Source organism: Excalfactoria chinensis, chromosome 3 (genome assembly GCF_039878825.1).
Source record: "Excalfactoria chinensis isolate bCotChi1 chromosome 3, bCotChi1.hap2, whole genome shotgun sequence".
NCBI lineage: Eukaryota > Metazoa > Chordata > Aves > Galliformes > Phasianidae > Excalfactoria > Excalfactoria chinensis.
Genome location: NC_092827.1, coordinates 95,601,290 through 95,622,535, shown reverse-complemented (window position 1 = coordinate 95,622,535; position 21,246 = coordinate 95,601,290). Strand labels below are relative to the sequence as shown.

Here is a 21,246-nt window from a genome sequence, read left to right as displayed (position 1 = left end):
AGTAAGATCTAATGTGACTTTGGTAGCAACAACGATTCAGCAGGTCCAGTCTCCGTGGTGATGTCTTTACAAACCATTGCTTGGTGAACACTACTCTTAACCAGGTGTATGTGCTTGTGTAATTGGATACTTCTGTTGAAGTATAGGAGGCATCTTCTTTAGGGCTTCTTTCTTTAAACTCCCCAGTGTGTCAGCTGTAGGGAAGCAGATCTGTAATCACCACAGTACCCATTAACCTGAAGAGCACCTTGACTACTGCAGGATTCCCTTGATTTTCCCTGAAGAAGTATTTCACCTAATTCACCTACTAATCTCCTTCTGTGCCAGTGGTTACTAGAGAAGAGAAGGGAAGGCATTGCTTTGAACTTCAAAACAGTAACGCTGCATAAGAATTACTGACTCATGATTTTATTTATCGTGAGATGTTCATGATATGAAGCAATCCTTGCTTGGTGGAAATAACTGTAGCTGGCACTGTAGAGCACAGCACCTATGGGCACTCTGGCTGGCTTTTCTTTGTAGAGCGTCTTGTTTTGCACAGTTTCTGTGAAGCTGACAAAAGCAGCAATGCCTGTGAGGCTTTATTGGGGCCTGGGGCTGAGCTGCCATTTTTGCAGTTGGAGGTGTAAGCAGAGAAGTAGTTCATTCGATAGAGCTCTGCTCGGCTCTTACAGCAACCTAGTTTGCTCATCAGCAGAAAGAAATCTCTTTGGAATGCTTTAGTGAAAATTGCATATAGAAATGGGTTTGCGCAGGAGTTGACTGGGTAAAATAAAACCAGCAGAATCTTGGAGTTTGTCACGGTGATGAGAGGCACCTTAATGGCAGCAGATATGGCAAAGAAGGAGATGGGGGCCATGCAGGTAAAATCCGTGAAGATCAGTATAGCCATTCTCTTGGCGATCTTAGTATCTTTATTGGCAGCTACCAGCTCAGGGTTCTGCACGGCAATGTATATCTTGATGTAACAAGCACAAATGACAATGAAGGCTACGACGTTGAGCACTAAGATCAGCAATATGTAGGCTTGGGAAAGCCCTGTTTCAATATCCATGGGCAAACAGATGCTGACCTTCATGTAGCTGCTGACCCCCAGCAGCGGCAGCACCGCTATCAGGATGGAGAACACCCAGCCACCAAGCATGATGGGCACGGCGTGCCGCAGCCGTAGCTTTCGGTCCAGCTGCATGGCATAGGTGATGGTATGCCACCTTTCTATGGTGATCACTGTTAGTGTGTACACGGAGAGCTCACTCGCAAACACGGTGAAAAAACCAGCAGTGCTGCAGCCGCTGCCTGTTTGCCAGTCTATGGCGTGGTTGTAGTACTGCCCGCTTGTCTGAGCGTCCACCGAAGCAATGAGCAGCAAGTAAAGCCCCATGCAGAAATCAGCAAAGGAGAGGTTGCACATGAGGAAGCGAGGAACTGTGAGCTTGTAGTGGCTGGTTATGAGGACGAGGAGCACAATGAAGTTGCCAGCAATGGCAAGGATGTTTATGAACCAGATCAGGACCCTGAGAAAGCTGTATCCTAGGATGTCTTCACAGGGATTAAAGGCATCTGGTTCTGGAGTGCATGTCAGTATTTTGGGCTGACAGAAGTCATACTCAAAGTCAAAGCCAGTCATTTCATCTTCATCAAAAATAGTTGAGTAGCTGTAAGGAAAGGTTTCTTCTGCTGGTCCAAGTGGGTACGTGTGCTTTTCTGCCGGCCACAGTGATGTGTTGAAAGAAGCATCTCTGTAGCTATTAAAATAACAACAGCCCCCCAACCACCCATAGAAATGAGCTATTTGTTACATGTTGCGCTCTATAACAGATGACAGTTGTTTTAAAGCATTTTCTGTATTCATTTTCACTGAGCATTTACAAGCATCAAAGCTCCTGTAAGCATGCTTTTTGCTGGGGTAGCAAACTTGGGTTGTAGTTTCATCCACATAAATGTTTTCTCACCCAGCTTACCTATTTGTAAGCACTTCATCTTGACTGCTTTGTAACTGAGCCATCCTTCTTAGTCTGCCAGTAGACTGCAGTTCAAATCATAGTAGCACTTGAATGTATGGATCATAGATTTTATGCATATGGGTTTAACAGATTGTTACAGAAACTAAAATAACTGAAGGATTTTAGTTCTGCTCCCTTTCTTTCTCTAGGAAAGACTCAACAAAGTCTGAGACTACATGTGGCTTGGAAAGTGCTGAGAAATTTGATTGCAGTATTACAAAGTAAGGCGTGCATCATTAACTAGATAGAGTATGACAATAGCTAGGAATACATGAAGTTTAAAGTGGAAAAATGTCTAAATATAAATGTATTAGGTGCTCTAGAGTGATCTCTAATCTCCAGGTCATCTATAAACCTATCAAAGTGTCAATAAACCTATCACAAAAGAAACGTTTTAAAAGCAAGTGCTGTTCTCTCCAGTTCCCTGCCAGAATAGCTACTGATATCACAGCTATCCCAGCTGTGAGTGTTTGGCAAACACTCAGTCTTCGATGTGAGACCTGGAAAACATCCCTATTGAGGACAGTGGTTTACAGAAGTCATAGGTCTAGGACAACTGAAACACATGCTTAACCTTCTGCAGTTCCTGAAGGCTGTATGTTAATCTGTCTTTCTGGAGCAGGTTTGTAACTGGCAGATAAAGCTGGGTTGTTTTTCAGCTATTCTTGTTAGGTAAATACCTTGCCAATCTTGTTGTCTTAGCTCTACTTTCATGGAAAACTGCCTAATGTCTTTTACTTGTCTGGCTTAAACTGGAAGAGCAGAGAATACGTTTGGTTTATTAATTAAAAACAACTGTGATTTTCTGAGAGGCTGCATAAGCATTCTACCATGTGCAAGCTTTCCTTGTAACAAGAACTCTGGATTTTCAGCCAGTTTCCTGTTGTGGTTCCCAAGCTTTAGAATTTGCAGCCTTTTAGCCTAAGAATCTTGACCCCGTGTTCATCTGGATCTCAATGAATCAATCACACTTCAGCTGTTTTGCATGTGTTGGTATTTTGTCTTTTCAAGACTTTGCGGTGATCTGACTCAGTGTCATAGTTAAAGAGGAGCCCCCAGGTCTCCCATTTAGCAGGAGACACGTGAATATTTGCAAATCCTTCAACTCATCCATGAAATAACGTTTGCATGGCTTGTGATATCCAACACTGCCAACCCATCAGATTTGATATCAGACTTTTTCACTGTCCCACTGGATGCAGGTCATACAGAACTACAGATGATATGAAAAGATACCTCAGAAGAGGTACACAATCTGCACAGGCTGACCAAACTTCTAACTCAGGGATTCTCTTTGTGCTGTTTTCTAGTAGCACAGGTGATGATGTGCAGGCTTCTAATTATTCAATGTATAGGCAAAACATACTAACAATGGCAGCTCTTTGATTCAGTCAAACTCCTGCACTTGTCTTTGGAAACCTTCCAGGTAGGCCCCCTAAATTTGTTAAATATGGGATTGCTGTTTTGTTGGTTCCCTCCCCCTCCCTTATTGTACATAAAAATCACAAATGTTGGTTTAGTGATAGTGAAAATACCACTGTGCCGTTTGTAAGGGTGACTGAATTAACAAAGAAAGAAGGCGTGCTGTCTTGGAAAAAGCATACAAGTAGCAAGAGGGGAGTCCATCGTTGCTATTTGCAGCTTCCATATGCAATACTTACAATATTTCACTAGTTGGTTTCCTCATTGTGCTTTCACACTGTTTGGAGAAGTTGTCAAAAATGGAAAGCAAGGAGTTTTGCCTGAAACAAGAAGGAAAAGAAAGTTGAGTTTCAGTCTGGATTCACTTCTCTGGAAGTGATCTTCACAGGCATGTAAGGTGAGCTGGAATTGGCCTCATGCGGTGCAGATATTGATGCAGGACTTTAAAAGCAGGGGTAGGAAAGCTTAAAATGTTCTGACGACAAACTATACAATGTGGTGTGGTCCTTCATCTCAGTTGCTTATGATGCACTCATTACAGTGAAATAACTTGAGCTGTTTGGAATAGGTGTTTTATGCTGAAAGAAAAGCTATTTGCAAAGTACATATTGCAAGACCATATACTTGGCAAAATCTTTAAAGGTATGGGTTAAATGCTATGTACTCTTAAGAGAATGAGACACGTGTAGACTTACAGAAGGCTTTATGTATAACAAAAGAAAAAAGGTTTCAAGATGCCAATCTAAGCACCGCTGTAATGCTTATCAATAATGGGATGGCAACAGAAAGTGTTTATAGCGTGTGTATTTTTTTCTGCCCACATTCAGTCCAGTGAAGGAAAGTTTTATGGACTGAATGTTACCTTCCATCTCTCTTACTTGACTGTAGTATCTTTCTTTTACTCCTGCAGAAGCAGGAACCACACGCTAAAATGAAGAGAAAGCATATCATCATCACCTACTCTACCCTGAAGGATGGGATTCTGTTCCTGCCTTGCAGCACAGTCCTGATGTGATGGTGTGCAAGTCCTGTTGATGAGGCATTCCACAAATGGCTGCTTAGTACATCTTTTCTGTAGGCTTCATCTGTGGCAGGTGGGAAGTGTGGAATCCTTGTAGCTTCAACTAAACTCATTAGAAGTTGCTTTGGGTGTCTGCAGCCAACTGACAGTTGAAGAAAAGATGCTGAGCAATCAGCTCCAGCTATCCCGGACTGACTCATACCAATCAGTGGATAGGAAGTGCTCTGTGTGTCAGGATTGTTCTCCACAATCCACAGATGGAAACTGTCTACTATCATCTGAAAGGTAGCCAGAATACTCAGCTTAATAAATGGTTATCATAGCACTTGCATTCATTCAGTAGAGATCTGTTGTTTGGAGTGATGTCTTGCTGCCTTTCACAGTTTCCTTGCCCCTGAAAGAAGGGTAGGTCAACCCAACAAGGCCAGGCCAGCTGAACAGAGTAGAACTGCCGTTTTGGAGTTTCTGAAGTCCTGCAATACAACAGAGTGCCATTTGGACTTACTTTTCTGTCCTCAGGTTTTGAAAAGCACAGCAGTGGCTGGGGTAGGTCAGAACAGCTTCCAGCAGGCTGCTGAATTTATCCAGAGGTGGCAGTCTCTTCAATGAATATGATGACATTGCGTTGAGGACCTGGATAGCCTCCAGCCCATAGCTAGGCAGGGACTCCAGTGCCGTCGAAGAAATGTCCCTGAAAAACCAAAAGAGTGCTTTCATATCTTTTCATACAGATAAAAACCTCACTAAGGAATGAAGATAGATTGTAGTGACTAATTTCTTTTTTTATGAAGGCCTACTTCTGCACAGCCACCCAGTATCCAGCTCGGAGATGTACTCTGTGATGCTGCTGAGTCCTTCCCTGCAACCTGGGAGCCCCAGGCAGGCTAGGAGCTGGTTTTAGCATGGTGGGAATCAAATCCCACAGTGCTGGGGCTTGTACTAGGTGTTTCAGCTAATGCATTGAATGAATATGTAATCAAAGCCCATAATAGAATCCACTTTTCTTGCCAGGACCAACTTCAGTAGTTTGGCTTAGAGTAACTTTAGGAAAAGCCACATATGGGACAAAATGTTTCAGAGTTTAGCTGTTAAACAGGGGAAAAAGAAAAGGCTGCAATTATGTGAGTGATGCTAGTAAGGCTGTACAATGCAAAAGTTCCAGGGAAAGGAATACAATGGCATGCGTGGCATGGAGTGTTATTTACAGAGCCACTCATTGGCTTTATTGTGTGCAGCTACAGCCAATGCAGCCCTTAGTATGTATTTGATGAATGAAGTGTAAGGATGCCAATGGTATGTTTTATTCAGCACTGGCTTATAGCATGCTGTCAACCACTTCACTTTCATAACCAAATTCTAAAGCAGTACATTGTAAAAACATGCTCATCCTACCAAAATACAACTTACTCTGCAATGCCAGGATATACAGTGCAGAGATAGTATCAGTAGGATCTGACACAAATACAACTAAAGCCACTCAGATACCTAAGGAGCAGAGGCTCAAACTGGCTGATGTTTAGTCATGGTGCAGGCTGAGCTTTCTGTCCTGCAATTTCATGGTGCCTCATTGATACGTTTCCATTTTACATGTAGGTGGTAACAGATCAAGCATGCTGCCCACTGGCATAACACAGTTCATACGGGACATCTACAAAACCAGGTAAGGAGTGGTTTGATACTTACAGGACATCTGGCCCGGTGGCCCCTCTCAGGGCATCGTTGTGTATCCGCCTGAGGTTTTTGTTGTCCTTCAGAATCCTGTGGGGTCAAACATCAAGTTTTTACATCTACCTCTTGAAATACCTTCTTCCAATCTATCTCCACCCAAGCTTCCTCCCATTGCAGTGAGATTGTTCCAGCATCTGGTCTGAGATGGCTTGTATTTCTTATGCCACTCCTTCCTCCATTGATGCCATCAGGCTGCTAACATCTACTCTTAATTCTGATTGTTTCCAGTTTCTTCTGATTTAAACAAGGAAAGAGCAACTCTGGTTCCTTTGCAGCAGGACCCGTGTACAGAAATCCAGCAAACCACAGGGCTAGGCCCAGAGCATGCACAGTTGATTTAGAAACTATTGATATATCCAAATGTAAAATGCACTCTAAATGTTCAAGCTATTCAACCTGCTGCTGACTTTAGGAGTGTATTATCTGGGCCTTACTTTTACCATGAAAGGTTGGACCAGATGATCCCTGAGGTCTCTTCCAACCTCATCTTGTCTATGGTTCTACACAGTGTACTCACAATTGGTTTAGCTTGGTTCCATTGAAGGCGTGGCTGTGGATGTCTTCAAATCCATTTTTATAGAGTTTGCTGAGGATTAACAAAAATGCATAAGGAAAAATCAAGAAAAGATGGGATTGTTATTTTACTACTAGTTTTAAATCTTAATGCTGTACTCAATTATAGTATTGTCTGGCTTCTAAAGAATACAGATACCTATAGTATAGCTGACATTAGCTCAGAAATGATCATGAAATTGAAGCTTAAATTCCCTAAGCACCTTACTGTTTGGCTGTTCAAGAAATCATCTTCTTATGCGCAGATTCTCCTTGCTACGTGGAGCTCTGTGCCCACTTTGGGATGAGACCCAGAAACAAGGCATGATTTCAAGTAGGGCCTTGGCACCAGGACAACAACCTATAGAAGAGCTGGATTTTGTGGTTTAAGCGTGTACTGGTGCAAGGCTCACAGAAGCGTAGTTCTGTCGCTGAAGTTAGCGATCTCCTTAAAGAACACAGCCCCATTTAGTATCGATTCCCCATCCTCATGAAGCATGAACAGCCTGAATTAGCTATTTGAAATACGAAGTATTAGCATGGGGCTGAATTTATGCCCTCACAAATTACTTGTGTTTCACCAAACCTTGCTGCAACAATTCAAATTATTTCAGCTAATTGCAGTTGATTCCATGGAGTGGAGTTACAGTGTAGCTCTGCAATTAGGAAGCTGCTGATAAGGTAGTTCTTTTCTCTCCCATCACAGAAGGATAGGAGAAAAGCTGTTGTTGGTTGTTTCCTGACTGTGAGTCAGGCTCCTTTTCCATTTAATAGCTGAGGAATACAGTAAAACATTTCTGGCACGTTCATTATTTTTTTTTGTACCATTCAGAGAATCATAGTTTTGCTGAAGTTATTTTGTGAATGGGTTGGTAGGAAAGAGGCCCATAAGATGAAATGATGCTGTAAGCTAAGCCATCGCTCCCCTTTAACACCATGTGGTCATTGTTTTCGGTCATATTTATGTACAGCTTCCCCATCAGTTTCTGAATGAACGTAATCTGTGTTGAAGATATGAAGGCCCTAACCCAGTCAGCTGCAGTACTTGCTCATGCAAAGCAGAGCTTATTTGTAGGCATGAATATTCATGGAGTGTTGCACAGCAGTTTGGGCACACGCTTGTCCCAAGACAAGGCTCTCTGGGTGTGTGCTTCTTAAATAACATCCTGATCTGCCAGGGTTGGCTTTATGTGCTTGCAGAGCCGTGTTTGTGAGGCCAGGGATGGGGTTATTGCTGCCATCTATGGAAGTGTTGGAGAAAGGTGTTGATGTGATACTAAGGGACATGGTTTAGTGGTGGTAGGTAGGCAGCTGGACTGGATGATCTCGGAGGCCTTTTCCAACCTTCCATGATTCTGGCCCTCCTTGGGTGGAGCATCTCACCTGGCATTAAACCCACTCATCTCACAGGCAGCTGTAGCATGCTAGAAGGGAAGTCTTAGTATAGAGACAATACAGACATGTGGGGCTTAATTACAAGATTCTTTTCAAAGCAGGGCTACTCTCCTGGGATGGCAGCATGACCCTCACCAAAGGAGCTGGGAGTTCTTTACTCACAGTGTCAGCGATTCGTTGCTCATGCCCCGGAAGGCATTTTGAGGTATGGTTGTCATACGCAAGTTGTCACACAGCTCCCTTTGGGTGGGGGAAAAGAAGTTACCTGTCAGAGGTACAGGAGCAAGATGGGATGAATCACAGCCGGGTGGGGGTAGGGCTTCACTTACAAAATAAAATGAGCTTCTGAGGAGAAGATCTGCGTCAAGTCTGGGAACTCTATTATTCCAGTGTTACAGATGCTCCTGGAGGAAAGCACAGTTTACAGGAGGAAAGGTTACTAGGCTGACTGCAAGGAGAGGCCAACCCCAAAGGTATGAATTTAACAGTGTGTTAAAATGAACAGTAAACATATTTTTCAGGTAATTCTAACTGTGCTCTTAAGATCTGTGGAAACCACATGTAGCGTTCTCAAGCAGCAACATATATCCGCATTAAGGGTACAGAAGATGTCTTAGTTACCCCTTCTGTATCTCATCAAAATGGAAGTTTTACTCTAGTAAGCACTTAACAGAGCTCATTAGCAGACTTTGCCATTGTTTTGTCCGTTGCTGCTCTGCCTTGTGTTAGTTTATTTCCTCGCCTTTTAAAAGATCTTTCTGCTGGTAAGCTGCATATTAAGGCTATTTTACATGATGTATAAAACTTCTGGTGTGCTGCAAGGTGTGAGCAACTTCTTTTCCTTATAATTCTTCTTTTTTTCTGGGGTTTGTCCACTTCTTCACAGAAAGAGGAAAAAGAAACCAGAAAAGAAATGAAATGCTTTCTTACAAATATTTTAGCCTTGGAAGGTTTCTGAATGCTCCGTCCTCAATGTGCAAGAGATTTTTTGTGTTCAGGATTAATCTGTAATGAGGGAAAGATATGCTTGTGTTATAATTGTTACATACTTGGAAGGACATGAGCGTGTCTGGTGGTTGACCTTGCTGGAAAACTGCCACGAATGGAATGGAATGGAATGGAATGGAATGGAAGGCTCTCAGGATGTGAACAGACCTTCTAGAAATGCACTACAAATGCACTGGTAATAACAGTAATAACAATAAAGGGTTATAATGGTTAAGCAGCCAGGATAAAGAAAAAAACAAAACCCAGCAGTCTCCTGAGTTTGCATGGCCCACTGCACTGAGTTTCCTTGGTTTGGATATCCTGGTCATTGGTGTGGGTTGGTGCTTTGCTGCTTCTTTGGGATCCATGCTGGGCTTACAGCAGCCTAAGGTGAAAGGTTTTGCTTTATTACTTGCATTCTACATGCAATCAAATAACCTACCAAATTCAGGCTGATCCAGTATTGGGACCTATCGGACTGGATTGTTATGAGATACAATTTAGGGCAAGTGTTTTGGGAGGAGCCCCATTGGATATGAATACAGCTTGGGACTAGGTAGAAATGCAGGACTTTATTACTTACCTGATGCCAAATGCACTGACTGCTGTTTTGTAACTTAAGTCTTCTATATCTACACTCTGGAATGAGGTATTAGCATTAATAGCCTGAGTCTCCAGGCTGCCAAAGGTGAGCAAACCCTAACTGAGCAGCTGTGAGGTCATTTAGCACATGAATTTGCAAGGAGAGTTGAAAGCCAGGAGCAGCATTGAACACACTTCACCTGCTCTTCCAATGAAAGTGGCCTTGCCTGCAGATTGAGATGACAAGTTCACACAGTGTGAGACCTGCAGAGTGCTCAAGATTCGAGCAGGTTTTCTTGCTACCCTCTTGCAATTCTGTAATAGTCTTTCTTAGCTTTCTTGTTTTGGCAGACAGGCAGGTGATGAGCTGTGCATAATTTGTAAGTGAATGCATCAGCTTAATCTCCTATTTCTTACTAATACCCACCACTGATTCTAGTGGAAATCTGACCCAGTAAGAGCTGGACAAATCTGTCTGCTGCTTCTCTGAGCAAGTATCTTGCTCTGATGGAATTCACATAAGAGGGGAAAAAAAATAAATAATCCCATGAATTTGTCCTCTCTCAGTTGCACTGTAGTTAAAACACCCCCTGATCGCGCTGTGGGGAAGAACGCAGTGAGGAGGTATTGAATCAAACGTTCAGTTCCCAATTTCACTAAATATTTCAGAGCATTCTCCTAGCAATTGCTTTAAATCACATGCGCTCTCAGATGCCTGTGCTAGGTAGGTCAAGTTTAAAATTAGTATATCTTCTCTTTGAGTAGTATTTCAGTGTTCGAAAGAAGAGCTGCATGCTAAGCAGACATTGTCAAACACTTGGTTTTGAAAACTGCATCTACAAAAAGGAAGATTTTGTTTTCTTATTGACCGATTTCTCTGCTTAGAAAGTTCAGCACTGTGGCAGAAGTAAACACAGAGCTCCAATCTTGTCTCTGAGGTACTGAAAGGAACTGGGCTTCATATATATAGAAGTCTTTGCATGATTCAGATCTCCAAGGCTAGAGCCTACGCAGAGCTCGTTACTTCATAGAGCACTTTGGACAGAAGCGTTAGCACAGATCTCATCCAAAGCCAATCAAAGTAACATTAGAAGATTTGGCCTGGGGATACTCTTCTGTCGGCTGCTCCTTGATGATCCTAAATCACAAGGTGGATGCCTTTTTTCCACCACGGCTTACATTTCCGACAAAGAGGGAAGGCTGTCGAACGCGCTTGCTTCTATTCTCTCTAGGGAGTCACTCTGAGAGATTTCACTGTAATGAAAAAGACACAAGGCAATACATTAACGGAGGAGGTATCAGAAACCAAGTTTCTACTTACATTTGCTTCTTTTATATGTGGCTATTTAAGCCTCCAATCAGTTTTTGTTGTGCAGCAGTGTCCTTGCCTTGCCTTCAAACTCTGAAATCCTGAGCCAGTAGGGTTCAAGAGAGAGCAGTGTTTTGCTGCCTTGGGAAAAGGGTATGGCAACCATCTGGAGCAAGGATGTCCAGAGCAGACAATCTCTACTTCCTCAGTAAATTGTAGATAAGGAAGTGACTGAGGGCTGGATGAATGCAGAGTCAGCTCAAGTTTATGAGCCTTTTGGTCCCACTTAGTACGTTTGTTTGTGTGGACAAGGATGTAGGTAGTAACTGTATGAATCCCTGTGAACATAAATTTACAGTAACAGTCGTCTAATGTGCATATGTACAGACAAATATGCACTCAGTGCGCATTATGAATAATTGTTGGATTTAAATGCTGTTTTCATTACATCATGGAAACTTATGGAAGTGGCTCTTTTCCATCATTACACAGATCAACGTGACTGTTTTCATAGGCATTACATGATTTTTCACATACCGATGCTCCTATTCTGCACATACAGTTAAGAACGTTGCCTACAGAGGGGAAAAAAAATCACTTTGGTGATGCCTGCCAAAGGCCTGCTAGATTAAGTTTCAAAGAGTGTCACAAAATTGGCTCCTGAAAGCAAATAGTATAGATTAATGCATGTAGAGGGGAAAGGTCTTCAGAACAGCATTTTCTCTTGACAGAATTGACTGGAACAGCACAGAAACTATACTGAAGATTATACCCTGTCAGCAAAGCAAAAGTACTTTTTCTAAACAACTGGAACATGTCTGTAGTATTGGAGTCTCTATTGTCGCAGTTCTGGAAGTTATCTTATCTGAGGTGTGATTACAAGAAAACAGTTCCTATGGATGTCAATATAAAACCCCTTAGACCACGATGTCCTTTTTTAACTCGAAGTGGCAAAGGGGAACACCTACCAAAAACTATACATTTGGTATATTTCCTACAAAAATACTCATCATTTTCTCCATCATCAGAATTTGGTGAGATAGTTTTTTGTTTTGTTTTTTTTTGATAGTGCAATGGTTGTTCATTAATAAAAGATGGATGCAGATCAAGTGGCCTCTTGATGGCCTGGTCCGAAGAGGCTCAGGGCTTAGCACTGGGTTGGATCAGGGGCTACTTTGTCAGACTTGTAATAGAAGGCTTTCAGGTCCAAGGTCTGAATTGTGAGACTCCAGATCTCATGGTTTTCCCCTGAGATCCTCCCTACTCTTTGCAGGCTTTCCGTTTATATGTGTCTAAAAGAGTTATGACTGTGACACTAATTTATCATTTGATTAGCAGTTGGTGATGAGTTGCCAAATTGATGATTTAAAGATTATCAGTTTAAAAATATGAGTTTTTCAAAGTAACGCTGAATCTCAATAAACCTATGTAGTTCTCTATAGATTTATGTGAGACAAACACATTGATTTCTGTGCTGTTAATTTGGAGAGATGTATTAAAAGGATACAAAGAAGTCAATTCTCTTCCATAAGAGAAAAAAGTGAAGAAAACAGCCTCTTTGAAGAATGGGTTATGCATACAGTTCAGGAAAAATTAGCAGCAAATCATATAGGTAGGAGACACTCATTGGATTTAAGTTGATCTCCCATCTAAAAACGCTAATCCTTCAATTCTTTGTCTTCATGAATGCAATGTGAAAGGGTTTCCTATATTCTCTTTTTGTCTCCTGGAAAATAGAGGTTGTAACATCTAATTAACTAGTGATAGGACTAGAGGGAATGGCTTCAAGCTGTGCCAGGGGAGGTTCAGGCTGGACATTAGGAAATACTACTGCTCTGAAAAAGTGGTCAGGCAACTGGAATGGGCTGCCCAGGGAGGTGGTGGAGTCACCGACCCTGGAGGTGTTCAAGGAACGTTTGGATGTTGTGTTGAGGAACATGGTTTAGTGAGAACTATTGGTGATGGGTGGATGATTGGACTGGATGATCTTGTAGTTCTTTTCCAATCCTGGTGATTCTGTAATGTGTATTTTAATATCCGATGTACTATTGATTTTATAGATGAAGCAGATAAGTCTAAGATATGCACCTAGAACAGTAAATGGCATTATCTGTGCTGCTGCTTTTAGTTACTGGGAGGATTGCTTCTGAATTGCACAGGTGTGTCATCAGCCCACCCTTCTGGTTGAGCCCTTGCTATAAAACAGATGCAAAGTTAAGCAAGGAAAAGCAATGCCAACCTGATGTAGAAAGTTGCCATGCTTGTAAATGGTAATAGCCAAGTAAGGGTTCAGTCCTACAGATCCTCTTCCATGCTTACCTCTTGGTACAAAACAGCAAAAAAAAGAAGAGTCTTATTTGAGTACTACAGAATGCCACAGCTATCATTGCAGAGATAACATTTTAAGATAGCTTTCTACCTTCTTTGCCAGTCAAAAATGCCTATCACGGGTTATCAGGCTGTCTCCAGTTCTCTCCAATGTGATTAATGTTTCATTACATGACCTGTTAAACCCCTGTCAAAAAGCAGCGCCTTCTCAAATCACGTTTTAAAGTCTGTTAGTGAGAGATGACTGGTTTATAAGAAAAGCTTATCCTTTCCTAGGGTGCGCGGCCAGCTTTTTTCTATCCCATGAATGTATTTTTTTAGCAACATTTTATTTTACAATAATGTAAATAGAGACTTTAGCTAAAACTTCGAGCAAGATGTTATAAAAACTCAATGGAAAATGTTGCCTACTTACATGATGAAGGCATCTCGAAGTCCTTCGAATGCATGTGATGGGATCACTTTCACAGGGAGGTGAGTGAATGACCTGAGAGAAAAGCAGAAGGAGGAGAAGGTTTTAAGGCATGTGATTTCCCTGTTTACAGCCTTTAGAGAACAAAGCATCAGGCCCCTTTATCTTGCCTGCAGGTCTTTGTACATCTGGGGCCTGACCCTTCAACCATTGATCCTAATGAAACAAATGTGAGGGCTATTGGATCAGTTCTTGAATAGCACAGATTTGAGATTAATATCGTTGAATCGATAATAATCATAAGCGATTAAGTAAATGTATAGCCTGATAAATGGGCTGCTATATTCACAGTCAAGAGAAGCTATAGGTTATTTAAGGATATTTCCTTTGGAATAAGTGGCTTTCGCATAAGGCTATGCAACAACGTTTGTTTCCATCTCTGGGCTCTGCTCTTCCTCAGTAGTACAGCTGTGGTATCATGCTGTGGCACTGGCATTCCCAGCCAGTTCCAGGCTATGTGCTGCAAGTGCTAGAGGAGATCTAAGTTTGGCCTGATGTTTTATTTATATTAAATTGCAGCAGACAAATTTGCCGATTAAAAGCAAGTGTGCGTTTCCCTTTTTAATTCTTTAATTACTCTCACGGAGATGTTAATGGTCCTGTGGGAGACAGATCTGCATCTTACCATCCTGCTCTGCATCTGAACTATGGTGCCAATTCGTACAGCCATGGCCATGCTCTCCCTGATAATAGCCACAGGAAAATATTTGACATACTTCAGGACGTTATCTCTGTGCAAACAGATAATTGCTCTCTTTTGCTTTTTAAATTACAGATAGCTAGACAGAGACATCTGCTTCCCACCCTTAAAAACATGCTGTCAAGGTTGTTCCCTTGTTATTCATAAAACCTATTTGTTGTTGTTGTTATAACCCTTTGCATAAAGACAATTTAAAATGTTTAAGAACTTTACTGGACAATTTGGTGGATAAGGAATTGGTTGAAAGATTGCAGCCAGAGGGTTGTGGTCAATGGCTCTATGTCCAGGTGGAGATCGGTGATGAGCATAGTCCTCCAGAGGTCCATCTTGGGACCACACTCTTTAACATCTTGATCAGTGACATAAATGATGGGATTGAGTGCACCCTCAGCAAGTTTGCTGATGACACCAAGCTGCCTGGTGCAGAAGGAAGGGATGTCATCCACAGGGACCTTGATAAACTCAAAAGGTGGGTCCTTCTCAATCTGATGAGGTTTGAAATAGTAAAGTGCAAGGCTTTGTGCTTGGATCAGAGTAATCTCAGATATGTATACGGAAGAGTGGCAGCAGGGACAAAGAGGTGAGCAGATATCTCTGCTCTGCCCTTGTGAGGCCCCATCTGGAGTACTGCATTCAAGTCTGGGGTGCCCAGCCTTGGAAGGATGTGGAGCTGCTTGAGAGAATCCAAAGGAGCATCCACAAAGATGCTCAGAAGGCTTGAGCACATCTTCTATGGAGGCGTGCTGAGAAAGCTGGGTTTGCTCAGCCTAGAGAAGAGTAGGCTATGTGAAGACTGTTACAGCCTTCCAGTATTTTATGGGAGATTATAAACAGGAGAGAAATCAACTCTTTTACATGTGTAGATTCTATCCTAAAGGAAGGGAGATTTAGATTAGATGTCAGTGAGACATTTTTCACTGAGAGAAGTGAGGTGCTGGAACAGGCTGACCGGAGAGGCTGAGGATGCCCAGACCCTGGAGGTGTTTAAGGCTGGGTTGGATGGTTTCCTGGGCAATCTGACCTAGTACTTGATCTAGTGGCTGGCAACCCTGCCTGCAACAGGGGGTTGGAACTTGATGATCCTTGAGGTCCCTTCCAACCCAATCCATCTTAGGATTTACATGCTATCGTGGCAAGCTGTCACGTGTATGTAATGTTAAATCAGTCTAGATGTATTATGGAGACTGGTACCGATTCCTTGCTGCAATATAACATAATCTTTAGCAAGTCACTTATTTTCTTTGCACCCTGATTTCCTGCCATTAAAACAGGTAGGGAAACAGTGCTTCCCTACCTTATAGGGGTGTCATAAGAATATGGATGTTTTTGACGCCACTGGGATTGGGCTCCACCTGTCCCTAGACAGATGCTGGCATATTGTGATGTGTGTGAGCACATGTTATTTGCCCTGAGGGGACAGAGATGTGCAGAGAATCCTGCATTAGGGATCGACAGGCTGAGCCAGCAGGAAAGTACCTGTGGGAAGGAGCATAAAGTAGGAGCTGAGAAATTGCAGCTGTGGCAGCCAGGACCTCTTCAGAGCTGTACCATCAGCTTGGGCTGCTTGGAAAACAGAACATACCTATTTATGACAGTGTCTGCACGCACACACAAAAAAGGCCAAATAAAACCCACAGAGCCTGTCCCCCCTGCATGCAGAAAGCCTATGGGACAGTGCTGCTGGCTTTGCCACCGCACTGATGGGTTGAATTCAAGGTGAGATGAACCAGCACTTCGATAGGTACTGTTGTTAAACCGCATGAAAGCACTTAATCCATTCTGTGTTTATATTTAATTCTCTTCTGAATTCTTGCAAGTTCACCTTGATAGCTGAAACCGTGAACTCATCTGCATTGGTATTACCTTGACTCATTAAGCATCTCACAGAACAGCAAGCACAAAGGAAAAAGGCAATTTGGACTTTGCTCTTAATCCTTGAAACAGTGATGGAGCACACAGAGAGTGTTCTGCATCAACAAAGATTCCCCATTCACAAAAAGGTGAAAAATGCTTTCAACCTATTCTTTTCTGCTTTAGCTTTGCAGCTTGCATCTCAAACCCTGCCTGCGTGAAGGGAAACAAATTCATTTAGGTAGCTCTTTTCATACCCCAGACATTCTGGAGAAGATCCTTTAGCTGCTGAGCAAAATCCAGCTGTGTGTATGTATAAACATTTAGGTTAGCAGAATTTGGCTGTTTGGTGCAGGCTTAATTCTGCCTGAAGCCCAGAGTAAAGCAAGGCCTCTGCTGGGCCTCTGCTGTTGGGCATGACTGATGTTGGTAGCACAGAATGAAACTCAAGCAGATGCTGGCAGGAATTATATATCGATTTATTTTGGATAGCGCTCAGAGTTGGATGCTCAGATGTGACCAGCGATTCATCCGTCAGAGCTGGCAGAAAGAACAAACTGGGTTTTATAAAGCTGTCATACCTGCAGCTTTCTCATGCTACCAACTGACTTGTATGGCCTTTGAAAGGAGGACTGCATCCCTTTTAATACGTGTTACCAGCACCAGTTTGAAAGAGTCCTGTTAGTTAAAAGATGAGAACTTTTGTACTTGTAAGAAAAGCCGGTCAGTTTCTTTCATGTTTAATACACAGTAATTCACTGGTTCTTGCTCACTGCATTCAATAGCTGGCAATACTGTGACTTCAGATAACCATGGGGCGTTTTATCCTTGGTATCCAGGCGAGGGAGCCAGGCAGCCTGCTAGGCACTGAGCAGTGCCTCGCACTGGGTTTTCTGGGCAGCTAGGCATGACATTGCCAGGCTAAATGCATGTGTCCAAGCACCATGTGGCATGCAGGCACATAGGGTTATCCATATTTCTAATGCCAAGGAGGTGGATGGGCAAGGTGGATATTTGCTGGGCAGCAGGCGTTTTATTCTGCGGTGTCCTTGATCTTAACTCAGAAGAATTGAGAGTATTTATTGAAAATAAGACTGAAAACTCACCATTTTCCCAGGACTTTTATAAGCTTCTGGGGGTGATGTAAAGTATGGATGCTGATTATTAAAGCCCTGTAGACCAGGCATTATCTACCTGCAATGGGAGCTAAGATGCTGCATGTACCTCACAAACAGCCAAAGAGTACATTCAGGTGATGAAGAGTGACACCTTATTTCAGTGTCAGTCCCTACAAAGCCAGATATGCCCCAGTGAAGACATGACAGATGTGTCCACTTGCTGAGCTCTTGGCCCAGAGCTTTGGGTTGGGTGCCTGGCACTCACTGCTCACTGTAACTCAGAAGCTCTGCATGCAGGCTACGCAGCCAGGTGAACCTCACTATAAAAGGAGGCTTTCGAAGGAGCAGAAAGGAATTAGGGATCCAACACCTGTTATGGTACAGGTGGAGTTGGGTGCTTCTCCATTAAATGAATCAAAGTCTGTGTATGAAGCACAACTTCTCTGAGGTCTACTTTGCACGACACAGTGGGACCGATATCAGGAGGTTGGGCACCCCAGGCACCACATTGGAGCAGTCTGAATCACTGTGGGTTTTTTTTTTTCCCCCACAAAAGAATTATTGCAAGTATTTGCAAGTGCTACGCTTGGAAAAGGATGATCTTTAAGGCTCCTCCCAACCCCTACCAATCTATGAGGCTACGATACACCACGACTCCTCTGGTGCACCCAGGTACAAATGTGACCCAAGTAACCTTGTAAGGCTTCTTCTCCCATCCACAGAGCTGTGCAGGGGGAGAAGAGAGCTGAAGAGAGATTGATACAGTGTGAAAAGTTGGAGGCAACGCAATGAGAAAGCTGGGAAAGGCTTCCAATCTAAACGACTGCGTGATTCTGTGATGGGTTGTATCACAAAAGGGTAGGAGAGAGGGAAAACCAACACCCAAGTGGGTAAGAAGACACTAGGATGAAAATAAGAGATGAAGGGAAAGCAAAAGAGGTGCAGTGGGAACTAAAGCAAGGACCAGAATACATGTCCATGTGTAAGGTTGGAGACTGTGTTTATTATTACAGTTTTGTAACGGTACAACAAATGCTTGCTGGTCTGTGGACATTTGGGGGATAGGGACTACAGCTCCCTGTGCTGCCCTATGGCACCACATCCTGTTTGGTGTCCATGCATCTCTTGAGCAGATGAAATGGAAGATATACAGCTCCCAGCAGAGAGCTCTGCACCCAAACCAGGCCCTTCTGGATGTATGAGGGCATTTCCAAAAGATGGACGTATCGGTGCAACGGCAGATTGAAAGAGTGAGGGATTTTGGTCTGATATCTGGGTATAATATTGACTTTTAGAGGATGCTGCAGGGATCAAAATCTCGGTTGAACTCTTATCTGACTGTGTGGCAGGTTTCTGCAGTCAGCCTCGCAGCTGGACTCTGCAAGCAGCTACAAAGCTGTTATAGCAAAGGTTAAAGAGGAAAACCCTTCTCTTTTCCTCACCTATCACCTACCCTGCTGATCTGAGTAAAATATAACTAATAAGAGGCCTTAAGACTGTTATCTGTCTCAACCTGTTCACGGAGGTGGGGATGTGGATTCTTTTTGGAGCAGTAGACAGAAAAAAGAAGGAAGAATACACCAAAAAAGAAAGCGGAAGAGCAACCCCAGTTTGGAGCTGCTGATAACCTCTCTGGGCCATGACATGATACAGCATCCTAATGAAGTGTTAGAGCTCTGCAATGCCTCTCCTCCCTGTACGGTGCTGCGTGGGACCCATCCCCTACCAGCTCTGCATGTGTTACCTGCACTGGGGCTGAAATGGACTTTGTTGCAGTCAATATGGAGGATACCTCCAGTTCCCATGGGCTGAGCTTCCTGTGACACCACGGTAATGGAGGGACAAGCTGAGGACAGAGTTGTTGCAGGGAACTATTCACGTGGCTCTGAACTAACACAGCTTGGTGTTTCTTGCGCGAATCAATTCACAAGCTGGGGAGTAAAGGAATGAGCAGAGCGGGGATGGTATCATCCCTGGGGAATTTCAAGAGCAAGGCAAATTTACAAACAAATTGCATGAAAATGGAAAACATCAGCTTTGTTTCTGAACAGGGCATAATAAGAGAAATGTCGCTCAGTTACCGCGCAGATAGCACAGCTGCTGCTTCTGGGATCACTTGCTTAACTGCTGCTCCCCTAATGTCATGTTTTGACGCTGGGGTTGTTCAGATAATGCTGCAACCCAACTTGTATGCTGCACCACAATGCTCTGATACGTATCATGTACTGGCTGTGCTCCGCCAAGTGGGGAGCTGGCATGGAGTGAGGGAATCCCCATGACTCCCTTTGGGTGAAATCCAACCCTCATTCCCAGAGGAGCATCAGTCAGAGTGGGACCGACTTACAGAGACTAATCAGCCCCCAGCCCATCACCGGCTTGGGCCTCCCAAAGGTGCGAGGAGCACTTCTGGGAAGACCAGGAGCTGCAAGTGGGACAGGGGCACAGTCAGGGGATGGAACCTCTTCAGCTCAGAGGGCTCTGGGTTGCATAAGGAGAAGGCGAGCGAGAAGTCAGGCGGGTTGGCGAGAGACAGAAAAGACAACAGAGCTGATATTGAGCGTTCAATGCCGTTCATACAAAGTTACTCGGGTCGCCGCACGGAGCTGTTACGGGATGCGCAAAGTGCCTTTGCCTCGCGACCCAGCAGGAGAACACAGAAAGTTCAGCCAACCGCAGCCGCACCGTTTCTTGCCACCCCCGACCCCGCACCGGTCCGGGCACGCGGCTGCCACACGTTCCCCACGGGACACCCCCCGGATGGACCCCGCGGTACTTACGCACGGGCGGGCGCGGGGCGCGCCCCCGGCGGCGGCGTCGGGCAGCGCAGGGCGGGCTGGGTGCAGGCGCAGCGTTGCGGGCAGCGGCCGCCCCCCGCGCCGGGCAGCAGCGCGGGCAGCAGCAGCGGCAGCAGCGGGGGCAGCATTGCCGGCAGCACCGCGCCTCGCTCTGCCGGCCGCGGCCGCGGCATGCGCCCCGTTCCTCCCGCCCCGCCCCGGGGCGTGCTCGCACCCCGCCGCCCGGCCCAGCCGGATCTGCGCTGGGGGATTCCGCGGTCCTCTCTCTTGGGGGGTGTGTGCAGAAGTGATGCTGGCAATTCTGGCCAGCGAGAGGCGTTTGCCTGGTGAGGGATCAGAGGGAGGTACCTCGTGCTGCGGGACTCGATAAGCTTGCGGTGGCACCAAGTTGGGTGCGTCGATCTGCCTGGGGGTAGGGAGGCCCTACAGAGGGATGTGGGTAGGCTGGATCGCTGGGCTGAGGGTAACGTTATGAGCTTCTCTAAGGCCATGGGCTGAGTCCTGCACTGTTATCACAACCCCCTGCGTCACTATAGGCTTGGGGCAGAATGGCTGGAAAGCTGCACGGAGGAAAAGGATCTGGAGGTGTTAGCTGACAGCTGGCTGAACATGAGCCACCTGGGCAAGAGGGCTGGTGGCATCCTGGCTTGTATCAGAAACAGTACTGCCAGCAGGAGCAGGAACAGGGAGGTGTTCAAACCTCCGTACTTGGCACTGGTGAGGCTGCATCTCAGTACTGTGTTCAGTGTTGGGCCCTGCACTACAGGGAAGGTATCAAGGCCCTGGAACATGTCCAGAAAAGGGGCTGCAGCACAAGTGTGATGGGGTATCTATCCAAAATGGAGCTGTTTTTAAACATAAATTCAGGCACATGTGCACATGGTGCTAATATAAAGTCACATGCACAGGCACAGCAGCACAGGATCATAGAATCATTATGGCTGGAAAAGGCCTGTAAGATCATTGTGTCCAAGCACCAACTC

At 44.4% G+C, this 21,246-nt stretch overlaps 1 protein-coding gene across 2 annotated transcripts; it reads right to left on the bottom strand.

Annotated features, from left to right (window-relative positions):
- Window positions 1-469: 469 nt before the first annotated feature.
- On the bottom strand, window positions 470-20,496 carry LOC140249491 (lutropin-choriogonadotropic hormone receptor). 2 transcript variants are annotated; one of them, XM_072331188.1, is made up of 12 exons: window positions 20,246-20,292; window positions 13,743-13,814; window positions 13,239-13,320; window positions 10,870-10,944; window positions 9,052-9,126; window positions 8,451-8,525; window positions 8,284-8,361; window positions 6,692-6,760; window positions 6,130-6,204; window positions 4,952-5,137; window positions 3,665-3,745; window positions 470-1,745 (listed from the first exon to the last, which is right to left on the bottom strand). In XM_072331188.1, the coding sequence occupies exons 3-12, from the start codon at window positions 13,256-13,258 to the stop codon at window positions 491-493; spliced, it is 1,989 nt and encodes a 662-aa protein (XP_072187289.1). In that variant the 5' UTR covers window positions 13,259-13,320; window positions 13,743-13,814; window positions 20,246-20,292; the 3' UTR covers window positions 470-490. The 2 variants fall into 2 exon arrangements, with proteins under 2 accessions (XP_072187289.1, XP_072187288.1); XM_072331187.1 differs by lacking the exon at window positions 13,239-13,320 and having other exon boundaries at window positions 20,246-20,496.
- Between the last annotated feature and the right edge of the window lie 750 nt (window positions 20,497-21,246).